General features: G+C 41.0%; 1 protein-coding gene across 2 annotated transcripts in view; it reads left to right on the top strand.

Moving 5' to 3' along the window:
• Nucleotides 1-25,040, top strand: part of FAM81A (family with sequence similarity 81 member A) — a 74,809-nt gene that overhangs the window by 14,012 nt on the left and 35,757 nt on the right. The window contains exons 2-3 of one of the 2 annotated variants that reach the window (XM_019441938.2): nucleotides 4,634-4,701; nucleotides 5,727-6,000. In XM_019441938.2, coding sequence (XP_019297483.1) covers nucleotides 4,655-4,701; nucleotides 5,727-6,000 — 321 coding nt within the window. In that variant the 5' untranslated portion in view covers nucleotides 4,634-4,654. Of the gene's footprint in view, nucleotides 1-4,633; nucleotides 4,731-5,726; nucleotides 6,001-25,040 lie in introns of both variants that reach the window. The other variant, XM_019441940.2, reaches the window with a different exon arrangement.

The raw sequence follows: 25,040 nt of genomic DNA, 5'->3' as shown, positions 1-25,040 counted from the left end.
GTCTGGCTCTGCACTAAGTTTGGAGCCTGCTTAAGATTCTCTCTCTCTCTCTCTCTCTCTCTCTCTCTCTCCCTCCCCCCCCCCCGTGCCCCTCCCTGACTTGACTCACATGTGGGCAGTGAGTGCTGTCTCTAAAATTTTTTAAAAAATAGTAAAGTGATACATTAACATCAGCACTTTTTGAGTGGTGGTTTTCACTTTATGCCTTTCTGTAGACCTTAAATTTTAATAGTCACAAAAAGCATTTTTCAGTTTAAGAAAAGGTGTTTCTTAAAATATTTCAAATTTCTCCATATGAAATATATGTATTGCAAACTGTTCTTTTCACATATGTGCCCTGGTTGAGAAAACACAAGTGACAGCATTGCTTCAGTCCAGCTGTAACCTCAGCACATGGTGAGGCCTGGAGGAATAGCATTGGCCAAATGAAAGAATTATAGCAGCTGCCTAATCATTTCCCCACTAGCCCCACATAGTAAACAATATCATATCTCCCTCCTTAAACAAATGAGTACTATTTGCTGAGCCATTTATATAAAGTTTTATTTTTAGCAATGGATGTATTTTCTATCAGATGTGCGTCAGCCAGGGAAGGGAAAGGAACCAGCCCTTACTGGAAGCGCATTCAGTGCCCTAAGGCCAGACAGCGTTCTGGATTCCCCATAATCCTTCAGTGGTTAATGCCTGGGGAGGAAGAGGAGGAGGCCCTAGGTTCCCTGCTCTGTTCTTTCCTGGCCACGTATGGTTGGGCCACTTGCTGAACATTTCTGTTTCCTTTGGTTAAATGGCGATAAGCGCAGCCCCTTCACGGACTCTGAGGATGAATTCAACTAATGCACATAAATGTGCTCCAGGAGTGCCTGATATGGGTAAACACTTGGTGAGAGTGAGCAGCTATTCTTTATGAGGTCGCTGGCCCAACAAGGTAAGGCCAGCCTGCTAAGATCGTATTGTTAGCGGAGAAGCCAGGATTCAAATAAGGGTTTTTCTGACCTCGGTGCCCGTGCTTTCCACGCTAGAGAATTTTGTCTGCGGTTGCACAAAGCAGAAGGAGGGAAGCACAGGCAGTAGGGGGAAGGAAAATGAGCAGCGAGAATGGGGAGTTAAGGAAAAGGAAAGGGCCAAGGAAATTGCAGGGAGAGCCCTCAGGGGTAAAAAAGGAAAAGAAAGTGGAGAAAGCCCAGGCAGAGAGGGGCCAGGAGAAGAGTGGGAATAGTAAGGAGGGAAGAAGCTCCTCCCCCCGGCCCCGCCCTTCCGGGCTGAGTTCTGGTCCAAGGGACCTCTCCCTTCTCTAGACCCTCCACCCGTCTGTAGCTTGCTTTTCCCCGTCCCAGCCCTGGCGCAGCCGCGCTGCCCGTCCCCACACTGCCCCCGGACAGTCTCAGGTCCTGAGGTGGGTTAGAGCTCTACTCCCTCCTACCCGTCTTTCTAGACACACCTTCCTCTGTTCTCTGCTCTCTATCCTTTCCCTGTATTTTTAACTATAAGAAAATAGGCTTCCCCCCCTACCACCAGATTACAACCACTTTATTCATACATGCTTTGCCTATTTTTAAAAAAATTTCTGACACGCTGCACTTCAGTGCTGTATTTTAATAGTAAACTGAAAAACTAAATATTTTTATGATTAGAATTTAATTTTTCAGTAAAACCTGCCATTTTAACTTATAAAAATCATATATCATTTTACATTAAATGATACTGTAGGTATTTCTACCCAAAAAGAATCCTTGTAATCCCAAATAATTATTTTGGTTTAGATAATAGCGTTTCCCTTTACTCTTGTGTGAACAACCAAATGGTATAGGTATATTGCATATTTGGAGCGTTGCGATTTTACTTTTTCTTTTTTTTCTTGTTAATATTATTATTATTTTATTTTTAGAGAAAGAGTGTGAGTTGGGGGAGAGGGGCAGAGGGAGGAGGAGAGAGAGAGAGAGAGAGAGAGAGAGAGAGAGAGAGAGAGAATCTAAAGCAGGCTCCATGCTGAGCATGGAGCCTGATGTGGGGCTCGATCCCATGACCCTGGGACGATGATCTGAGCAGAAATCAAGAGTCAGATGCTCAACCGACTGAGCCCCTCAGGTGCCCCTGATTTTATGTTTTCTTATTTCTTTCACTTCTTTTTCTCTCTTGTTTATCTACCTGCCCCTTCCCCTAATTTCCCCAAGTTTTTTAAACTCATACTGGAGATTAATATTATTACAGCAAAACACAGCACAGTCAGAGCAGTATACAACCCGGATCTGCCCAATAATGTTGTAGACCCACTTGTGGTGCTAGAGTTCAGATTTATAAATGTGCAGAAACTGATGACCACAGGCAGATAAGCCAGAATTGACAATGGGAAGATCTGGAAATGATCTTTGGGAAGTTATTTAACCCTGTGACTTACTTATTTTTAATCTTTATTCATTTGCAATATAGATCCCATTGTTCTGGCAAAGGATCGTGATACTAACCAACCAAGAAAACTAACATAAACCAATTCCTACCATATGTCATGCAGAGGGCACCAGTTCTGAACGGACTCAGTGTGTGTTGTGAATTCATGCCATGTGACATTTCCCGTGGTAGAGAGTGCATAGTGCTTGGTAATAGGTTTATTCTGAAAAGCAATCTTAGACAATGAGTGGTGGATAGACTCTTTTTTTCAGAAATGTGGCTGGGTTTCTGTGGCTCAGGCAGGATAATTCCAGAGGGATGAAATGACCTTCAGAAAAGGAGATTCCAAAAGTCTCCATTTATTTGCAAATAATTATATGAAGTGGCTGTTTGGGATGCAGTCTCAGTAAAGAACTATGCTTTTTAACTAAAACATTCTCTAATGCCTTCATTGCTACAGTTTCTGACACTGGAATGCAAGTCATGCTCCCATTAACAGGCACGTATGGAATCTTCTAGGTCAGCTCTATGTCTATTATGATTTGAAATATGCCTTTAAGGAGCATGTAGTTTAAGGGAGATGAAATATTACATGGCTAAAAATAATAGGGTGTAATAAGTAGTATAAGACATACAGAATAAGTGCTGAAGAAATACAAACAAGGGAGCCATTTTATTGAATTGAGGGGCAGGCAGGTGAGGCCTAAAGGATGAATAGGAGTTTTCTAGGCAGGCAGGGATGAGAAGGGTGTTTGTGATATAGAGCTCATGGACAAAGGTATGAAGGCAGAAGAGTGCATGACATATTCACGGACCGTGGTGGGTGGCGTGGCATTGGGGGGGGGCTGGCGTTGGCTGGAGTGGCCCCATATGGAGCTGCGAGAGGGGCCTATGCCAGAGTGTTCCAAGAGCATAGAAAGTACGGGTGGTGTTGGAGTATTGAGGGAAGGTGTGGAACATTCTCTCTGTTCTCCACGTTGGGAAATCCTACTCATTTTCATTAGTTCCTCCCTGACCTGCTGCTACCCAGCAAACAGTAAGGCATCTTCTTTTTTCCTCCCTATGTGTTTTTCGTTCATAGCCATTTATCCCGTTGTTTCTCTGTAGGCTGTGAAACCCTTGAGGGGGAGGGTATTTTTGGTCTTACACATTTAGGTTACTCAGCTGCAAAACAGATGCCAAATAAATGTTTCGTAGGTTAGGCTATTCTGTAGATTAATATCTCAACTAAGGTACATTACAACTTTTAAATGGTAAAGATTCTATGATTCTAAATACTAACATCTTCCACACTGGCCTGATTTCATGTAATCTAAATGACAGATTATTATCTTGAGAACTGAAGAAGTCCTTTGGCATCATAACTTGTTTGGCATGAATCACTTTTTTCTTAAATGTAATTTCTTTAAATTCAAAGTTCTTTGTCTAGGAAAATGAAATGTTCGCATTTTGAAACTCTAAAAATAACACACTGGGGAGATGATGCCAAAACAGTGGTTTCAATCACAAATGCTCTCTGAATCCAGCATCTAAATGAGAACTAATTACTGAATCAGATCATGGTTACTAGGCATTCATTGTGTTAAGGCAATTAACAGCAGTATTGAGAAACTCAAGTAAGAAAATATTTTAAAAACTCTCCAGTTTTGTTCAAATTTCTAATGTGCTGGGATGATCAACTGTTCCTTATATGCAAGGAATAATATGAATGATGATATCTTATTGTACAGTTTTAATAAATACCAGTCTTATTCTCTTAGTGGATAGATAGGTTCCCCAAGTCAGATCTGATTGATGTATTGTTTAAGATTGATTTAGAAATAAGTGCTTTTAATTTGCTATGGAGTTTACTAAATTTGCTGGGTTCACATTTACTAAGGTAGTTTCCTACCTTACATGATTGAAAAAGCCTGTTAAAGAAACTATCTTGTTTCCCTAAAAGGGGTTTCTCAAGCTTGACATGCAGGTACGGGATGAGGAAACTTCAGGAAAACCCACTTAACAGTCTTTGTTGATCTGTCTAGCAAGGCTTCGTAGTATTAATTTTGATTTTGCTTGATTCTTTTCTCCTTATTTAGAAGCATTTGCTGTTTATTCCGTATGTAAGATAGAAGACATTTAATAATACAACTGATTGGTGTGTTGGCATAATTTACGATCCACTTAGTAAGTTCATAATAAGCTTTAGACGTCATTTAAATTCCAGATATAAACTGTTAAATAATTTAATGCTTATTTTTTTCAACAGATGTGAATTATTAAAAAGAAAATGGCCCGATGGTGCCCTGTATTTCCTTCTCTCGTCACCGAGGAAAGGTATAATATATGGAAAATATGCATCTAAGGTATACTTTTCCTTTCCACCAATCCCATGAGGGCTGCTAGTGGGTGTGATGGTTATTATAAATGAAGGCTTGTGGCTGTTACATTACCCAAGGATGATTTTGTTCAAGGGCAATAGAAGTACAGTTGTGTTCCCTCTCCAGCTTCCGTATAGAATGCTGTTGGCTGCTCAGCGATAGTGAGACGTGAAGACCTCATAATAGCCCTGCAGTACAGCTGTACTTCTGGTCACTGGTAAAACGCAACTGTGGAGGCCTGGAGACTAGTGTCCCACTAACCCTTTTAAATCAGAAGTTGCAGATTGGGGGGCCCATAGACCAGAACTGGCTCATGGAAGCGCATTGTTTGGCCTGCATTATCTTAAAATACTTTTTAAATGACTTGTTAACATTTAAAAGTCATGTGATTTCACGTACAAGTCTGAATTTCCTGGCTATTCTTAAAATATGAGATGATCTGGAAAAATAGACCCACATCCCCAGATGGTTACTCATGGATGGGGCAGAACTAGGGCTGCCTTTAGTGGAGGAATGCCCTTTCCAGGTCTCCGCAGTCCCCTCCCTATCATATGTGATATGCATCATTCATTTATGTTACCTACTTAACCCTTGTAGGCCTTTGAGTTTGTTAGTATGTTAGAAAACTGCTGTAGGGGAATGGAGGAGGAGGGCATGTCAGGAGACTTGACTTCGATGATACAGCTTAGTCTTGATAACACACCTTCAACTGGGGAGACATCTCAGTGTGCCCAATTCCACCAGCCTCTTGATTTTGGTGGTCATGGAACCTACTACCAACACACTGAAGTGTCTGCGTATGATTGTTTAAAGTTTCCTGGCTCACAGGGAAAACTCTTTGGTGCAGAAACCCTCCCTCAAACCCTGTTTAGCTTGTAGGGATAAATAATTGGCATTTCCTTCTCTGGAAAGTCTTGAATCTGGCTTTGAAAATTACTTTTTCCCAATTAACAACCCTAGTAATATGGCTCCCTTGCACAGGCGAGTTAGAACCATGCCCCGACACAGCCAGTCCCTGACCATGGCACCCTACTCATCTGTAAGCCTAGTGGAACAACTGGAAGATAGAATCCTCTGCCACGAGAAAACAACCGCTGCCCTTGTGGAGCACGCCTTCCGGATTAAAGACGACATTGTCAGCAGTTTGCAGAAAATGCAAAACAAAGGGGGAGGTGACCGCCTGGCCAGGCTTTTCTTGGAGGAGCACATCAGAAACATCACTGCCATAGTGAAGCAACTCAATCGGGATATTGAGGTGAGTAAGGTGTGTGCAAGTCAGCGTGGCCGCGATCCTTCCCACAGACCTGCAGGGGCTCAGCAGGCAGAATTCTTGCCTGCCAGGCAGTAATGCATTCAGACCAAAGCTTTCGGGCTGTGTATTTTAGCGTTCGCCGAGGAAACCCGCTTGAGCAAATAGCCTAATTAAATTTATTTCAGTATTTGATAGCAGTTACTGTCAGTGTCATTTATGTTTAATCTAAATTTACCTTGCTGACTATGAAATCTCTTCGTTTTGTTCGGCTCTCAATGAAGAGACAGAAGAACTAGTCAAATAGTTTCCCTGTAAAACCCTTCATATTGTCAAAGACAGCTATTAAGTCAATTACTAGGCCAGTCTTTGCTGCTTCAGATTAAATGTTTCTAGGTCATAATGATTACATATAATTCAGTTTATTATTCATACAATTTATGCATTTGGATTGCTTCTCAGACTTCCCTTTTATTGCTTTATTTTTTCCTTTGAAATGAGCCCAATGAAAGGCCAGTAGTGGCTAAATTTTTAAAATTTGTAAATGTATTGCTATTTATTGAATAATCACAGGGACCACACAATTTAGTTCAGAAGCTTAAGATTGTTTAGGGCCTGAGTTTTCACATTGAACAGTGTTGCTATCCTTCACATGTAATTTTTAAATATATAAATAAAAGATATGTGGATAGATTAAGGAAAACCTTTGCTTCAAGTCATAGAGATTGTACCTGACTTATGCTTCCTGAAATTAAGCCTCATTTTTTTCCATGTCAGATTTGTGTTTATTTACTTTTTAATACTTTATTGATATATAATTTATAAGGCACAAAAATCCACCCAGTATGAGTGTACAATTCAGTATTTTTAGGAAATTTATACCGTTGTGCAACCATCAACCCAACTCAGTTGTAGAACATTTCCATCACCCTGAATATTTCTTTAAAAAAAAATTTTTTTTAATGTTTATTTATTTTTAAGAGAGATACAGAGAGACTGAGTGCAAGCGAGGGAGGGGTGGAGAGAGAGGGAGACACAGAATCTGAAGCAGGCTCCAGGCTCCGAGCTGTCAGTATAGAGCCCAACGCAGGGCTCGAACTCACGAACCGAACCATGAGATCATGACCTGAGGCGAAGTCAGACGCTCAACCAAATGAGCCACCCAGGCGCCCCACCCTGAAAATTTTTATCGGTCTCTTTGCCGTCAATCCCTACTTGTACCCCAGGCCTGGGCAATCACTAAACTGTTTTCAGTCTCTATAAACGTGTCTCTTCTGGAAATTCCATATAAATGGAGTCTTATGATATGAAGTCTTTTGCAACTGGCTTTTTTCACTTAGCATAATCTTTCTGAGGTTCAGTCACGTTCTAGCATGTATCAGTGCAAGCATACATCAGAGATCTGGCAGGTGTGCTTCCAGATCACCGCAATAAAATGAATATAGCAATAAAGCAAGTCAAATGAATGTTTTGGTTTCCTAGTGCATACAAACGTTATGTTTACACTATCCTGTAATCTATTAAGTGTACAGTAGCATTATGTCAAGAAAATGTACATACCTTAATTTAAAAATGCTTTATCGTGGGGTGCCTGGGTGGCCCAGTCGGTTAAGCATCCGACTTCAGCTCGGGTCATGATCTCACAGTTCATGAGTTTGAACCCCGCATCAGGTTCTGCGCTGATAGCTCAGAGCCAGGAGCCTGCTTCGGATTCTGTGTCTCCCTCTCTCTCTGCCCCTCCCCCACTCGTGCTCTGCCTCTCCCTCTCTCAAAAATAAATAAACATTAAAAAAACATTAAAAATATTTTACTGCTAAAAAATGCCGACCGTCGTCTGAGCTTCCCATGAGTCGTAATCGTTTTGCCTCAGTGTTGATGGCTGCTGACTGATCAGGGTTGTGGTGGCTACAGTTGGGGTGCCTACAGCAATTTCTTAAAACAAGACAGTAATGAAGTTTGCTGCATTAATTGGCTCTTGTTTCATGAACAGTTTCTCTGTAGCATATGATGGTGTTTGATCCTCTTTTCCCCACAGTAGAACTTCTTTCAAAACTTTTATCAACTAGGTTTACGTAATATTCTAAATTTTTGTTGTCATTTTAACAATCTTCATAGCATCTTCACCAGGAGTAGATTCCATCTCAAGAAAAGACTTTCTTTGCTCACTCGTAAGAAGGAGCTCTTCATCTGTTGAAGTTTTATCATGAGATTGCAACAATTCAGTCCCATCTTCAGGCTCCACTTCAAATTCTCTTGCTATTTCCATATCTGTAGTTACCTTCTCAGTCTTGAACCCCTCAAAGTCATCCACAAGGGTTAGAATCAACTTCTTCCAAGCTCCTGTTCTTGTTGATATTTTGATCTCTTCCCATGAATCACAAATGCTCTTAACAGCATGTAGAATGGTGAATGCTTTCCAGAGGGATTTCCAGAAGGAATCACTGTCTGTGGTAGCTCTAGCCTTATGAAATGTATTTCTTAAATAATGGAAGTACTCCTTGATCCTTTGGCTGCAGAACGGATGTTGTATGAGCAGGCATGAAAACAACATAAATCTCATTGTACATCTCCATCAGAGCTCTTGGATGACCAGATACACTGTCAATGAGCAGTAATATTTTGAGAGGAATCTTTTTTTTCTCAACAGCAGATCTCAACAATGGTCTCAAAATATTCAATAAACCATGTTGTGAACAGATGTGCTGTCATCCAGGCTTTGTTGTTCCATTTATAGAGCACAGACAGAGTAGACTTATAATTCTTAAGGGCCCGAGGATTTTCATAATGGTAAATGAGCATTGGCTTCGACTGAAAGTCACCAGCTGCATTACTAGCCCCTAACAGGGGGTGAAGCCTTGAAGCCAGGCACCGACTTCTCCTCTCCAGCTATGAAAATTTTAGATGGTGTCCTCTTTCAATATAAGGCTGTTTCATTTCCATTGAAAATCTGTTGTTCAGTATAGTCACCTTCATTCATTATCTTAGCTAGACCTTCTGGATAACCTGCTACAGCTTCTACATCAGTACTTGCTGCTTCACCTTGCACTTCTATGTTATGGAGACGGCTTCCTTCCTTAAACCTCATACACCAATCTCTGCTGTCTTCAGACTCTTCTTCTGCAGCTTCCTCACCTCTCAGCCTTCACACAATTGAAGAGAGTTAGAGCCTTGCTCTGGGTTAGACTTTGGCTTAAGGGAATGCTGTGACTGGTTTGATCTTCTGTCCAGATGACTCACACTTTCTCCATATCAGTAACAAGCCCTTTGGCTTTCTTATCATTTGAGTGTTCATCGGAGTAGCACTTATAATTTCCTTCAAAAATTTCTCCTTTGCGTTCACAACCTGGCTAACCATTTGACACAAGAGGCCTAGCTTTTGGCCTGTCTTGGCTTTCCACATGCCTTCTTCACCAAGTTTCTTCATTTCTCCTTTTGATTTAATGTGAGAGACATGCGACTCTTCCTTTCACTTGAACACTTAGCGGCCATTGCAGGCTTATTCGTTGGTCTAATTTCAGTACTGTTGTGGCTCAAAGAATTGGGGGGCCCAAAGAGAGGGAGAGAGATGGAGGAATGGCTGGTTGGTGGAGCGGTCAGAACACACGCACATTTATCCGTTAAATTCACTGTCTTATATGGGTGCAGTTTGTGGCATGCCACAACAATTACTGTAGTAACGTCAAAGGTCGCCGATCACGGATCACCATAAAAAGTATAATAATAATAATGACAAAGTTTGAAATATTGTGAGAATTACCAAAATATGACACAGAAGCATGAAGTGAGCAAATGCTGTTGGAGAAATGGCGCCAGTGGACTTGTTAAACACAGGGTTGCCACAAACCTTCAGTTTGTAGAAAACTGAAGTGTCTGGGAAGCACGATAAAACAAGGTATGCCTGTAGTTCATTTCCTTTTATGTCTGAGTGGTATCCTACTGTATGGATATGCCACATATTGCTTATCCATCCATTAATTGATGGACATTTGGATTGTCTCCAGGTTTTAGCTGCTGTGCACACTTGCTTATATAAGCCTGTGTGGACATGGTTTCATTTCTCTTGGGTAAATTACTAGGAGTAGAACTGCTGACTGAGTCTTACAGTAAGCGTATGTTTAACTTTTTAAAACATAGCCGAATAATTTTCCAAAGTGGCTCTACACATTTTACGATCTCATCAGCAATATATGAGACTTCTCGTTTCTCCAGATCCTTATCAACACTTGGTGTTCTCTCTCTCTTTGATTATAGTCATTATAATGGACGTGTAGCGGTGTCCCACTGTAGTTTTGATTTGCATTTCTTTAATGACTGAGGATGCTGAGCACCTTTTCAAGTGCTTATTGGTCATTTGTATGTCTTCTTTGGTGAAATGTCTCCTCGAGTCTTCTGCCCAGTCTTTAAAATTAATTTTTTTTTAATTTTTTTTAACGTTTATTTTTATTTATTTTTTTTTATTTTTAAAAATTTTTTTAACGTTTATTTATTTTTGAGACAGAGAGAGAGACAGAGCATGAACGGGGGAGGGGCAGAGAGAGGGAGACACAGAATCGGAAACAGGCTCCAGGCTCTGAGCCATCAGCCCAGAGCCCGACGCGGGGCTCGAACTCACGGACCGTGAGATCGTGACCTGAGCTGAAGTCGGACGCTTAACCAACTGAGCCACCCAGGCGCCCCTTATTTTTATTTTTGAGACAGAGAGAGACAGAGCATGAACAGGGGAGGGGCAGAGAGAGAGGGAGACACAGAATTAGATACAGGCTCCAGGCTCTGAGCTGTCAGCACAGAGCCCGACGCGGGGCTCGAACTCACGGACCGTGAGATCGTGACCTGAGCCGAAGTTGGACACTTAACCGACCAAGCCACCCAGGCGCCCCTAAAATTAATTTTTTGATTGTGGTAAGATATTTACCATCTTAGCCGTTAAGCATACAATTCGGTGGCATTAAGTACGTTCACTGTCTTGTATGCAATGATCGCCACTACCCATTTCCAAAACTTTTTAATCATCCCAAAGAGAAACATCGTTTCCATGAAACAATAACTCCCAGTTCCACAGCCCTCTCGGCCACTGCTACCCTCTATTTTACTTTCTGTCTCTACGAATTTGCCTATCCTGGGTACACCATACAAGTGGGATCATACAGTATGTGTCCTTTTGTGTCTGGGTTATGTCACTTAGCTGAATGTTGTAGCAAATATTAGAAGCTATTTTTAAGTTGGGTTATTTGTCTAATTACTGAGTTGTAAGAAGTCTTAAGTTAGTCTAGCTTCAAGTCCCTTATCATACATGTGATTTGCAGAAATTTTCTCCCGTTCTCTGGCTTATGTTTTCATTTTCCTAATGGTGTCTTTTGAAGTGCAGCATTTTAAAAATTTTAATGAAGTCAGCTTACCAGTTTTTTTCTTTTATGGCTTGTAATTTTAGTGTTGTGTCTTAAGAACTGTCTTGCTTAACCCATGGTCACAAAGATTTTCTCCTATGTTTTCTTCTAAAGTTTTAGTTTTAATTCTTAACATTTAGGTCTGTGATCCATTTTGAGTTCATGTTTATGTAAAAAGTGACATAAAGGTCTGAGTTAATTTTTTTCCCCATTTGGATGCTCAAGGAAAATTTTCCCATTTGTCCCTTTGTTGAAAATCAATTGACCATAAAACAAGGGTTTTTTCCTGGATTCTGTTGATCTCTATGTTTTTTGTATGCTAATACCACATTGCCCTAATTAATTTCTGGCTTTAGAATACATACTGAAATTAGATACTGGGGCACCTGAGTGGCTCAGTTGGTTAAGCATCTGACTCTGGATTTTGGCTCAGGTCATGATCTCATAGTTTGTGAGATCAAGCCCCATGCGGGGCTCTGCTCTGACAGCACAGAGCCTACTTGGGAGTCTCTCTCTCTCTCTCTCTCTCTCTCTCTCTCTCTCTCTCTCTCTCTCAAAAATAAATAAACATTTAAAAATATTTTTAAAATTTAAATATTTTAAAAAGTAGAAATCAGACACTATAAGTCCTCCAACTTTGTTTTCCTTTCCAAATCGTTTTGGCTTTTCTAGGTCCTTTGTGTTTTCATGTAAGTTTTAGGATCAGCTTGCTGTTTCTATAGAAAAGCCTACTGAGATTTTTTGGTAATTACATAATTATTGTAATTATTATATAATTATGAAAAAATTTAAATATGAAAGAGTTCTGTGTTACAAACTGATATAAGTAAATCTCTAGGGGCACCTGGGTGGCTCAGTTCGTTGAGCATCCAACTCTTGATTTAGGCTCAGGTCATGATCCTAGAGTTGTGGGATCAAGCCCTATGTTGGGCTCTGTGTTGAGCGTGCAGCCTGCTTGGGATTCGCTCTCATTCTCCTTCTCTCTCTCTGTCTCTCTCTCTTTCTCTCCCCCTCCCCCATCCCTCTCTCCTGTTTGTGCTCTCTAAAATAAAACCAATAAAATAAAATAAAATAAAATGTAAACATCTGTCTTAGTTGCAAGCCTACTGAGACTTTGACAGAAGTTGCTTCGAATATACAGATCAATTTTGGGAGAATTGCCATCTTCACCATATTGAGTAATTCATTAATCATTTGAGAGAACCAACTCTTGGTTTTATTCATTTTTTTCTCTTCCTTTTCTGTTTTCTATTTAATTGATTTCAACTCTGTGTGATTTCCGTTTTTCCTGCTTGCTTTTATTAGGTTTGCTTTCCATTTTCTAGTTTCTTAAGGTGGAAGCTTTGGTAATTGGTTTGAGATCTTTAGTCTTTTCTGATAATGGTGTTTAAAGTTATCCAGTGTCCTCCAGCTGCTTTAGCTGCTTCCCATGAATTTTGGTATGTTGTGTTTTTGTTTTCCTTCAGTTGAAAATTATTTTACTTTTAAGATTTTACTTTTAAGTAATCCCCACACCCAACATGGGGTTTGAACTCACAACCTCAGGACCAAGAGTCACGTGCTTTAACTGGCTGAGCCAGCCAGGCACCCCCAGTTGAAAATACTTAAAATTTTCACTTTATTTTTGTAACTTTATTTTTGGCTCATGTGTTACTTAGCAGTGTGTTGTTCAATTTCCAAATGTTTGGGGTTTCCCAAAATTTATTTCATGTGGTGGAGCTCTTATTTAATTCCATGTGGGCAGAGAACATACTTTTTCTATCTTTGATCACTTTACATTTATTGAGACTCTTGTTCTATCAGTTATTTAAGTCTCCAACTCTTGTTGAAAAATCTTTTTCTCCTTTCAACTCTGTTAGTTTTTGCTTCAAGTGTTTTGGGGTTCTGTTGCTCGGTACATATGCATTTATAATGATACATTGACCTTTTTATCTTTATAAAATGTTTCTCTCAACTTAACAGAAACCCATGGGGGAGGGGAAGGGAAAAAAAAAAAAAAGAGGTTAGAGTGGGAGAGAGCCAAAGCATAAGAGACTCTTAAAAACTGAGAACAAACTGAGGGTTGATGGGGGGGGTGGGAGGGAGGGAGGGTGGGTGATGGGTATTGAGGAGGGCACCTTTTGGGATGAGCACTGGGTGTTGTATGGAAACCAATTTGACAATAAATTTCATATATTGAAAAAAAATTTTTTTTTAAATGTTTCTCTCTCTCTCTAGTAGTATTTCTCATCTTGAAGTCTGTTTTGTCTGATATTAGTATAACTATCTCAACTCTTTCATGGCTACTGTGTGCATATTTAATTTCGTTTTGTGATAATTCTCTCTTAGCTTATACCCAAGTAAGGTCCTGGTGTATCACATGGAAACCAACCTTCACTGTTCATTGAGATTCTCACATACCTTTACTAAGGACAGGAATTCACTCAAAACTGTACCCTAATCAAAGTATATTTGTTTTCAGGGTTCTAAAATATCTATTCTTCTTATGACGTTTAAAGAAAAGGATTATGTATTTGTTATTCAGGGGATGTAGTGGATCTTTGCCGTTTTGGTGCGTGACGTCATCCGCTCCAATTTCTTCTGGTATACAGAAACTTGATTTCTTTCCGGTGTTTACCTTTCTTCCATCGGACACAGACTGGATGGCTGTTCATCAGTTGCCTTATCACCTTTTTTGCTAAAGAGCATTGGAACCAGTAACTCAGGCCAGAGAATTGAGTCTCTCACTCCCTGGAGCTTGAAACCTGAGCGGGGTGATTCAGAGTGGAAATGATTGGAGCGTCTTCCCCACAGCAGCTGTGTCTGCAGGATACTGGCCAGTGTTCCTGCTGCATGGACCCTAGGAAACACCTTTTATGTCCCCTTCAGTCTACGTCCCCAGCTGCCCTTTTGGTTGTCCTCTGTCCTCAGATCTCTCCTCTGATCCTTCCAGTAAATTCCATTTTTCCCCGAAGTTAAGCCAGAGGCAAGTTTCCATTGCCTGCAACCAAAGAACTCAAATGACATCAGAAGGGCATAGGAAGTTTAAAAGATCCATAGATGAATTTACATGTTTTTGGAAGGTGGTGTTTGTACTTAGAATGATCTTTCCAGTTTTATATTTATGAGCTAAAGCAGTTTTATTCAACCCAGAAGCTGAATAACTTGCCAACCCCAAGTTTGTACCTTTACTAAATTGAAGAACCCCAACTTAAAGATTTCAACTTTGAAAAGGGGTAGAGATCCATTAGGGGACTGATATCCCTGCTGTACCCAAATCTAGAGAGGGAGATAGATAAAATCAAAGTAATTGGGAATAAATGATTCTCACTGTTCCATCCCTTAACCAGTGGCAAAGAAGCATTTCATAAAAGAATACAAACACCCCTGTGTTTCATGTTAGAAAATATTATGACCTCTCCGTGCCTTTCCATGCCCAGCATGTCCCTGGAGGTACTCAGCTAGGTTCCCTTTGCCTGTGTGGGTAGTGGACAGACTGGAGCCTGGAGCCAACCTACTCTGGCGGTACTGTTCTCAGGAAAAGCATAGAGTGTAAGTAACTGTGCCCTTAGAAAACCCTGGACTTGGGGCGCCTGCCTGGCACAGTCAGTGGAGCATGTGTCTCTTGATCTCGCGGCTGTGAGTTCAAGCTCTATGTTGGGCATAGAGCTTACTTAAAAAAGTAAATAAAATTTAAACATTAAAAAAAAGAAAAGAAAGCCCTAGACTTAATTTTTGCCGCATGAAAGCTGATAGTGCTTTAGCTGCAACTATGGGGCCCAGGGAATAATTTCCTCTTTGGTAGCTGCTATGTACTAATCCAATGATCAGAACCACTTTAAAACATATAATTTCCAACCTCAGTGGAGCCCTCAGTCTTATTTAATAGTTTTTTTCTTGATAGGAAGACCTCCGTGCTACCTCCTCCTTTGCCTCTAATTTCCCTTCCCTTAGGTATCCTGAGCACCCAGCACTTACCAGCATTACCGCAGCATTTATGGAATAGGACTGGCATTGTTCCTTTACAAGTCTGTTTCCCCAATAGATTGTGAACTCCTCAAAAAGAAAGAAAGCTTGTCTTATTCATCTGTGCATTGTCCAGCACAGCGTGTGGAGCAAAATGCCATGAATGCTTATTAAGTGAACAAATGCCCAATTCATAGTGAAGCCGGTTGCAGATTTGCCGGTAGCATAAAGAGAAGGAGAAGAGACCCTGAGGTCATCTGTACAGACTGCAACCTTCTCTGACGAGGGAGCCAAGGCTCAGGAAGTGAGGGGACTTTCAGATTTCAAGCCCAGTAAGTGGCAGCTCTGAGACTAAACTCAGATCGTTAAAATCCAAAAATACGCTCTTTTTCTTTTCTACTTCGCCTCTTGGAAGCTCTTCTAGAACTCTGGCCTTAGGTAGCCAACTCTCAAATGTGACAGGTCGTGCTTTTCAGCCATTCTTTGCTTTCTGAATATTTCTACCCTGTCAGGAAGAATTTCTTCATGAAAGTAGGTAATTCTAGCTTTAGTTCATACTGAGTTCTCTCCTGCCCCATCATTCCTTTGATGCAAGTTCATTAAACTGCTTAATTACAGTTATTAGCAAACATCCCTAGGAATCCAGTCATCATCAGTCATGTAGGATTTTGCTAATTGTTTTTAAGGTGTGTTTTTAAAATGTGATTTTTAACAATTTATAATCCAGTGAATTTTATTTTTTATTTATATATTTTAAACTATTTTATTTCTTTTTTTTTAATTTTTTAATGTTTATTTTTGAGAGAGAGAGAGAGAGAGAGAGAGAGAGAGAGAGAGACAGTGCGAGTGGGGGAGGGGCAGAGAGAGAGGGAGACACAGAATCTGAAACAGGCTCCAGGCTCTGAGCTGTCAACACAGAGTGTGACACAGGGCTCAAACCTACGGACCACGTGGCTCATGACCTGGGCTGAAGTTGGACGCTTAACCGACTAAGTCCCCCAGATGCTCAAACTATTTTTTTAAATGTTTATTTATTTACTTAGAGAGTGAGAGAGACAGAGAGTGAGATTGGGGGAGAGTCAGAGAGGGGGAGAGAGATAGAATCCCAAGCAGGCTCCTGCTGTCAGCGCAGAGCCCAATGCAAGGCTGCTCGATCCCACGAACCATGAGATCATGACTCAAGCCAAAATTAAGAGTTGGACGCTCCATCAGCTGAGCCACCCAGGCTCCCTGCAATGCAATGAATTTTAAAGTAATTTCAATTTCGCTGCTTTTTCATCTGAAACACATTGTATATAATGATTATTCTTGCCTTAACCAGACAGCACTCTTTTCCATTTACATATATTTTTGGATTTGTGGTTTTGCAAATGAAAAGATGATTTCCGTTGTAGAGAGAAAGAACTGAATAAAATCTGATTCTGATAAAAATTTACTTTGCATGTATGAGCATTTACTTTTTATAACTGGTAATAACTATGTATCATTATAAAGTAACAGAAGGAAGTTTAGAAATTTAATAGACTCCAATATAAAACACTAATTACATGGTTTTACATATATTATGAGCCTGAGCGTGTTTACCCAAACACAACTAAAATTAGGATGCTTGATGAGATATCAGAATTGCCACATTGTAGCCAAAATTTGTTAAAGTAAAATCATGGTGTAGATTAAAATTTAAAAAGTACTAAAAAGAAGTCTTTATTTATAAGTACTATAAAATTGGGATGGTGGATATTATGCAAAGACAATATTTGCATATTTAAAGCAAAGAGGTGTGAAGATATTCAAAGTGTATTTAAATGATGTGAAGGATGTATTTTGGTTGTTTTTTTTTTAAAGTAGGCTCTGTGCCCAATGTGGGGCTTGAACTCATGACCCCAAGATCAAGAGTCGCATGCTTTACTGACTGAGCCAGCTGGATACCCCTTGTCTGTAGGTTCTTAATGAATTTCTTCAGTGAATTGCCTGGTGTTAAAATTATTTGTATTACTGGTTTACACTTGTTTTTCAGTTCAATAAATAAAAACTTACTGGGTATTTGTTTTATAAAAATCTGTCCCTGCAGATGATTTTGTGTCACAAAACTAAGGCTGTAGTAAAGTTCTCTCCAGGCTCCTGATAGAGCTAGTCAAATTGAGATATGTTAATACTATATCTTGGCAAATTTGCCTGGTTAAGTCTTTATGATTCTCTGTCATGTGGCTTTGAACACAGTATACAAAAAGAAAAGCAAAATGTGTTGTTAAACCTCTAGCCTGTGTGATCCTTAAGAGCTAGAACTAAGTCCTCATTTTTCTATTTTTAGCACCTACCACAGTGTCTGGCACAGAGTACAAGTTCAAAAAATGTTTCTTTTTAAAATTTTTTTATTTTAGAGAAAGAGAGAGTGTGAGTGGGGGAGAGGGGCAGAGGGAGAGAGAGAGAGAATCTCAGGCAGACTTCATGCTCAGCATGGAGCCCAACACAGGACCTGATCCCACAACCCCGGGATCCTGACCTGAGCCAAAATCAAGAGTTGGACGCTCAACAGGCTGAGCCACCCAGGTGTCCCTCAAAAAAAGTTTCACATTTAAAGGCTCTGGGGACCTTGACCCTTCCAGAACCCTGTAATTATTGCCCATATTTTATCAGTGGATTCTGATGTCAAAACAGATGACTCTTGTGTGCTGGTACATAGTAGGTGCTTGATAAATGTTGAAGGAAAGAATCTTTTGTTTTAATGTTTCCCCACCCATTGTCTCCACTGGCAGTTTGCCTTACGATGTGGAGTATGTTATCAATTATTTATTCCACGGAAACATTCCACAAATAATCATCATCATTATAAATTTAGAAGAGGTAATGTGGTCAGTTATGAATTATACATGTCTGGATTATCTGTACTGTCTTTAAGCTTTTATCAATCCCTGGAGGCCAACTCCTGATAAGAAGTCCATGCCTTTTGTTGGTGGTAAGCTTCCCCTTCTATGACACTTTGATGGCTTGGGAAGTGGTTGAGACCCCCGTGTCCCCTAAGGGCTTTCACTGTGTCTTTGGCCTTTAGGGAGTCAGGCAGTGGGGTCTGCTACCTTGCTGGTTGGAATCTGCGGACCTACTCCTGGTTTCCATGTGCTCAGGCTTCATGTCTGTCTGGCTTGGGGTGGCTCTGACCTAGTTAAGTTTTGGGAGACTGTATCAAGCCCTCACCTATTGACTCAATTACACATAATTTGCTAGTTTAATAATTTGCAAGTGGGGTATTGAAGAATTTTTTAAACTCAAGAGATGAGTGCAGAGTTGGGCCTTATCAGCATATCACAGCAGAGGTGAGGACAATCATGTTCATGTATACTTGGATGCACAAATGGGAACTTGGTTCAGTGTGCATCTAGCACTGTCAGCAAAGAGAGTGTAGGCTGCCAGACTTCGTATATACATATCTTTAAAAGTTTATTTATTTATTTTGAGAGAGACAGACAGACAGAGAGAATCCCAAGTGGGCTTGGGAATCCCAAGTGTTAATGCAGAGCCCAACACAGGGCTTGAACTCATGAACCGTGAGATCATGACCTGAGCCGACATCAAGAGTTGGCGCTCAACCAGCTGAGCCACCCAGATGCTCCAGACTTCATATATTTTATCTAAAAAGGGAATTCCAGCCTGAAGCTGAGTGATCTTGTCCAGTTGGAACAGGTGTCTCAGCAGAGGGACTTTGGTGATTATCATCTGTATTAGTCAGGGTTCTCCAGAAAAACAGAACCAACAGCATGTCCATCTATCTATCCATCCTATCTATCCATCCATCCATCCATCCATCCATCCATCTATTATAAGGTAATGGCTCACATGATTATGGAGGCTGAGAAGTCCTACCATCTGCCATCTGCAAGCTGAAGACCCAGGAAAGCCAGTGGTATAGTACTAAGTGCTGGGATCCAGAGAGCTGATAGTGTAGACTTCAGTTGAAGTCTGAAGGCTTGAGCACCAGCAGTGCTGAGGGCAGGAGAAGATGGACGTCCCAGCTCAGGCAGAATGTGAATGCCCTTTCTTCCTCCCTTTTTTTCCCCCTCCTTTCTATTCTACCATGGCTCTCAAGTGATGGGATAATGCCTACCCACTTTTGGGAGGGCATGTGCCAATTCAAATGCCTTTTGGAAACAACCTCACAGACACACCCAGAAATTAAGTTTAACCAGCTATCTGGCTCAGTTAAGCTGACATATAATTAACCACCTCATTATCCATATTCATTTTGTTTTAAGTCTACCTGCCGGACGTGACTTGTCCTGTGTCTTGACTCTAGGGAGAGAAGACAGTGAATTGAATGCAATTTGAGTATTTGTTCAGTTCTGTTGATGGAGGTTTTTCAGTGTAAATTAACAAATTGGTGTTCTATTGTCTGCTCGTCTCTAATACATTTTAGCTTGTCTGGGTCCATCTTTGAGGACCTGATCACCTCTGGGCACTGGCTAAATCCAATCTCTAAGACTTGAATGTGAAAGACCAAATCCTGGAAAATGAAGCTAAATTAATTGGTCTCCAGTGGGATCCAGGCATTTTTAGAAGCACTGGGGCTACAGTAGTGACCCAGACATGCAAGGCCTTTACTCTTAGTTAGTCCTGCTGCACATTCTAGTAGGGTTTACAGCCAGTAAACACTAAGTAACCAAGGTAATTCCAGCCTCAGTCCAGTGTTCTGGTAAGATAAAATGAAGGAGAGTAATTGTAGGGCTATTTTAGGAAGAAGGTGGTTTAGGTGACATGTGAACTGAGACTTAAGTGACAGAAGGGGCCAGCTGATGGGGCGTCTGGGTGGCTCAGTCGGTTAGGTGTCCGACTCTTGATTTCGGCTCAGGTCATGATCTCTCTGTTTGTGGGATCAAGCCCTGCATCGGGCTGAATGCTGACAGCATGGAGCCTGCTTGGGACCCTGTCTCTCCTCCTTTCTGTGCCCCTTCCCTGCTCACATAAGCATGCGTTCTCTCACCCAAAATAAATAAATAAACCTAAAAAAAAAAAAAAAAGAAGGGGCCAGCCGAACCAAGGTGGTGGTGTGGGAGGAGGAGACACACAGGGCAGAGAACATTACAGAGAGAGGAAGCTGTAGGTTCCAAAGTCACAAGCAGAAGGAAGCTTGGCATGTTTGAGGAGCAGAAAAAGGACCAGTGGGATTGGAGTGTCATGGAATGAGTGGGGGCAGGTGGGTGAGGTGTGTGGGAATAGGAACAGATTGTTAGCCTGGAAGGTTATGACGGGAAGTTTGGAGTTTAGAAATGGGTAACCATTATTTAATTTTAAGCAAAGGAATTTAATTCATACGCTTGGTGCTGGGGATACATCAGTGAATAAAACAGATACAAACCCTTGCCCTCCTGTTGCTTACAGACTGATTTGTGTTTCAAAATCACTCTGCTGCTACATGGGGAAGGGATTGTAGGGGAGCAAGAATGGAGGCAGGGAGATGGGTTCGTGGCTCCCATGGCAGTTCAGGGGCAAGGTGACTTGGATTTGGGGAGTCATGGTGGAGATGGGGAGAAGTAGATGGGTTGTGGATCTGTTCTGGAGGTAGACCCAACAGGACTTCCAGCACGTTGGAGGCAGAGAGACTTCGTGCATGACGTGGCAAGTTTCAGGGACCCATTGAATGTCCATATGGAAATGCCAAGAAGGCAGTTTGATATGAAGCTGGAACTCGGGGACGTTTTAAGTCCTAGTGTGCAGATGAAGCAGCCATGTAGAGAGATACTATCTTATGAGGCCCTGACCTGTTGCAGTTGGGCCCTTCTCCAGGTGATACTGGAGTTACACTTCGGTTTCCAAGTCCTCACAAATCTGGGAGGAGTTGGAGAAGGAGAAACAAGCAGAGCTGTTTCCGTCCTGGTTATTCCTGGCAATCCTAGCTTGTCTGGGGGGGCAAGGTCCAGGGGGCATGGGTCTCACCTTTGCAGACACAGCATGATACAGCACTGTGGGGCTTACACGGGGCACCATTTCCTACTATCTTTGGGAAGGGAGATTTTGTAAGCGTAGGCCATATTTTAGAAAAAATAAATGAAGACTTAGGACATCGCTTTTTCTTTCCTTTTTTTTTTTTTTTTTTTTTTAAAGCTTTTTCTTAATTCTTTGAGAGAGAGAGAGAGACAGAGAGCTGGGAAGGGACAGAAAGAGACAAAGACACAGAATCCAAAGCAGGCTCCAGGCTCTGAGCTGTCAGCACAGAGCCTAATGTGGGGCTTTAACCCACAAACTATGAGAGCCAAAGTCAGATGTCTAACTGACTGAGCCACCCAGGCACCCTGGGACATCACTTTTTCGAAGTGTCTCTTTGCTCTGTGAAACACGTTATTGTATGCTTTTAGGGCGTGCACTTGCCACCCTTTTTCTTGCTACTGCAGCTGAGCCTCCCTGAGGGCAGGCCTGGGGCACAGTATGTCGTGGCACACAGAAAAGAGTTTCTTGCATTGAATTGACAGTAATGGAGTGTCCATGATAGAGTGGGGGTGTAACCTTGTTAAAGTAAACATATCATTTTGCTACATTGTTCCGAAGTGACAATTAGGGAACATTACTGGCTGTACACAGGGTTTGCTTTTCTAAGACTTCATAGAATTCTCTAATACCCTCTGTTTTCTCATAACTTTTCAGTAGCATGAATATTGCATTAAGTTTTGATGAAATGCTTTTCTGTATTATTCAAAGAAAGCACTTCTAATACAATCGCTTACCCATCTGCTTAAGAATTCTGAAAGTTAAATGGGCTTTTCTTACTTGTAAGCATTAAAACACACATACTCACACACACTTTTTTTGGTTATAAAAATAATGTAAGGCCTTTGTGGAAACTACAAAGAGGAAGCAAACATAATCCCACTCTAGAGAATAGCACAGCGTTAATATTCCAGTATTATTTTATATGTATCTTATACACAGCAGGAATCATGCTGTATATTTATTTTGTACCCTTTCTTTTTTCCATGATATTAAACTGTATACATTTTCTCTTATTTTTGTTTTATTATTTTTTAAATGTTTATTTATATTGAGAGAGAGAGAGAACCAGGGTGAGTGGGGGAGGGGCAGAGAGAGAGGGAGAGAGAATCCCAAGCAGGCTCTGCACTGCCAGCACAGAGCCTGACACGGGGCTTGATCCCACCTGCTGTGAGATCATGACCTGAGCTGAAATCAGTAGTCAGATGCTTAACCAACTGAGCCATCCAGGTGCCCCTTTTTCCCTTAGTTTTAGAAGCTCTCTGTGAACTTCTTCCTGGTTGTGTAATAATGTATAAAACCTTGGAAAATACTTGGTGTATCTTAATAGGAAGATATCTTTGTGAGTACATTGTTGCCATTTTTCTTATTTCCTTGATTAATTTTAATAGCTAGAGTTACTGGATCAAAGGTTATGAACATTGTGAATATATTTTGATGGATCGTGTTCCAGAAAGATGTATCAGGAAGGGTCAACTATGCCTTTTTAATTTTGAAATGCTATTTTAGTATTATAAATTTAATACATTTGCTTTTTTAATTGATGAAAATGGCATGACTTTTTAATTTTAAATAGACTTTATTAGAGGAAGTTTAAGTTCACAGCAAAATTGAGCATAAAACACAGAGTTCCCAGATGTTCCCCTTCCCCAGGGTCCCCCATTATCAATATCCGTGCCATAGTATTGCATTATCATGGTATGACTTTTATTTTTCATTTCTTTGCTTACTAGAAAGACTGAACCTTTTAAAAATGGTGTGAATTATTTTTAGCACCTCTTTTGTGGGTTGCTCTTCATTTCATGTGCTTGGTAATGTCTTGATTGAGAGACAGCTCAGAGGAAATACGATTGGTTATAGCCTTTGTCATTTGTACAGCATCTGATGCAGTGTTTCTCCAGGAGTGCTCTGTGGACCTTGAACATCCGCTGTTCTGGGCCCATTCCCTAGCTTTGGCTCTCCGGGGGTGGGGCCCAGGGATCTGTGTATTTAACAAGCCACCTGGGGATTCTTATGCACCCTAAAGACGTTTAAGAACCCCTGGTCTTAAACCTTTTTATAAACAGAGGTTTGAAACATTACATAGAAAAATGGCCTACTCCTTTCTATAAACTATAACAAATAAGTGTTACTTCCTATTGAAAGAGAGAACACCAGCGCCTTTTCATCAGTGGGAGAGTGTCAGAACCAGATTAGTCAGATCTGAAGGTTTCTTACAAGAATGTGTTCAGATGACTAACATTTTGTCATTCACAGGTATTGTAGCTGGTTTGCATTCTTCTTAACAGAGCGGGTTCATTCAGAAAAAGCTGGAAACTATAGCAGAGAACAGATAGGTCTAGCAGTTCCAAATTCCCTTCAGTGAAACATTCTTTTTACTGTCACTATCACTCCGTCTATAGTGGCTGCAACCAGGTTTCCAATGAGGAAAACACAAAATCCTATTTGCTAATTTCTCATTTTTACCAGGAAGTTTGAAAAATCCTAAAAAAAATGTATGTAAGCCCAGTTGCCTGCATACTTGAAAAAGAATAGTTGAGAAAAGGCAGCACAAAAACAATTTATGTACATGTCTGTACACAAGCCTGTATGTTATGCTGTGCTCACTGCAAACGTGGCTCCCGTCTGTCACCGTGCAGTGCTATTACAGCATCATTGACTGTGTCCTTTTCTTCCTGTGACTTTTTCCATGACTGGAACCCTATACCTCCCACTCCCCTTCCCCTCGTTTTGCCCATCCTCCTGTCCCCTTCCACCGTGGCAGCCATCCGTTTGTTCTTTATTTATGGGTCTATTTCTGCTTTTCGTTTGTTCATTTGTTTTGTTTTTCCACTGTAAAGGCTCAGTGAGAAGGAAGGCAGACAGCTATCTGCAAGCCAGGGAAAGGGCTCCCCTAGAACGTGACCGTGTTGGCACCCTGGTCCCGCACTTCCCAGCCTTAGAACTTTGAGAAATAGATGTTTGTTGTTTATAAGCTGCTCAGTCTGTGGCATTTTGTTCTTTTAGCCCCATCTGACTAAGACAGGACACTTAGGAGATCTGGGTGCAGCATAAAATTTCTTTCTTGAACTTAAACCAGAGGCAAGGATGGTTAACTTTTATGACTTGAATTAGTTGCCCACGAGACAAAGTAGAAGAGAGAGAAACATCAGAGCCAAATACGAAGAGAGAGAAACCGTGAGGGAAAAGATGGAAGACTCAGTGGGGACACAGATCTAGGGCACCCAGCATGTGAATAGTTGGAGTTCCAGAAGGAGACAAAGAAACAGATGGAGAACAAACAGTAGCTACATAGAAGAATCCTCTGAGACTACAGATTGAAAAATTCACTGAGTTCCAGGTAGAATTGAATTTTTTTTGAAGTCCACAATTAGGTACATTCTGATAAAATTGAACTCCGACGTAGAAGAATAAAATCTTACAAGCTTCTAGGCATAAGGAGCCGAGAAACTTACAGAGGAAGAGGCACCAGACTTCCTATCAGCCTCGAAGTTCACTGGGAAGAGGGGCCTTGAGGTTAAGAATTCCATACCTTTCATTTGATCCCCAGCCTTTGGGGTAAGGGAAGGAGGGTTATCAACATGGCAGGGATTCAGAGTCTTTTATCCAAGCGCCTGATCTGAGGAAAGTGTTAGAGAGTCTACACAGAGACCCTAAGATAGGGGGAAAGGAAAAGGAAGAAGGCAGAGGTCATCAATGATCCGTAGAAAAGACCTATGTTATTTCATGTAAGTAGAGGTTGAG

The sequence above is a fragment of the Panthera pardus genome, unplaced genomic scaffold, assembly GCF_024362965.1.
Source record: "Panthera pardus isolate Hobbes unplaced genomic scaffold, ASM2436296v1 HiC_scaffold_24, whole genome shotgun sequence".
NCBI lineage: Eukaryota > Metazoa > Chordata > Mammalia > Carnivora > Felidae > Panthera > Panthera pardus.
This window is presented reverse-complemented; position numbering and strand designations above follow the sequence as displayed.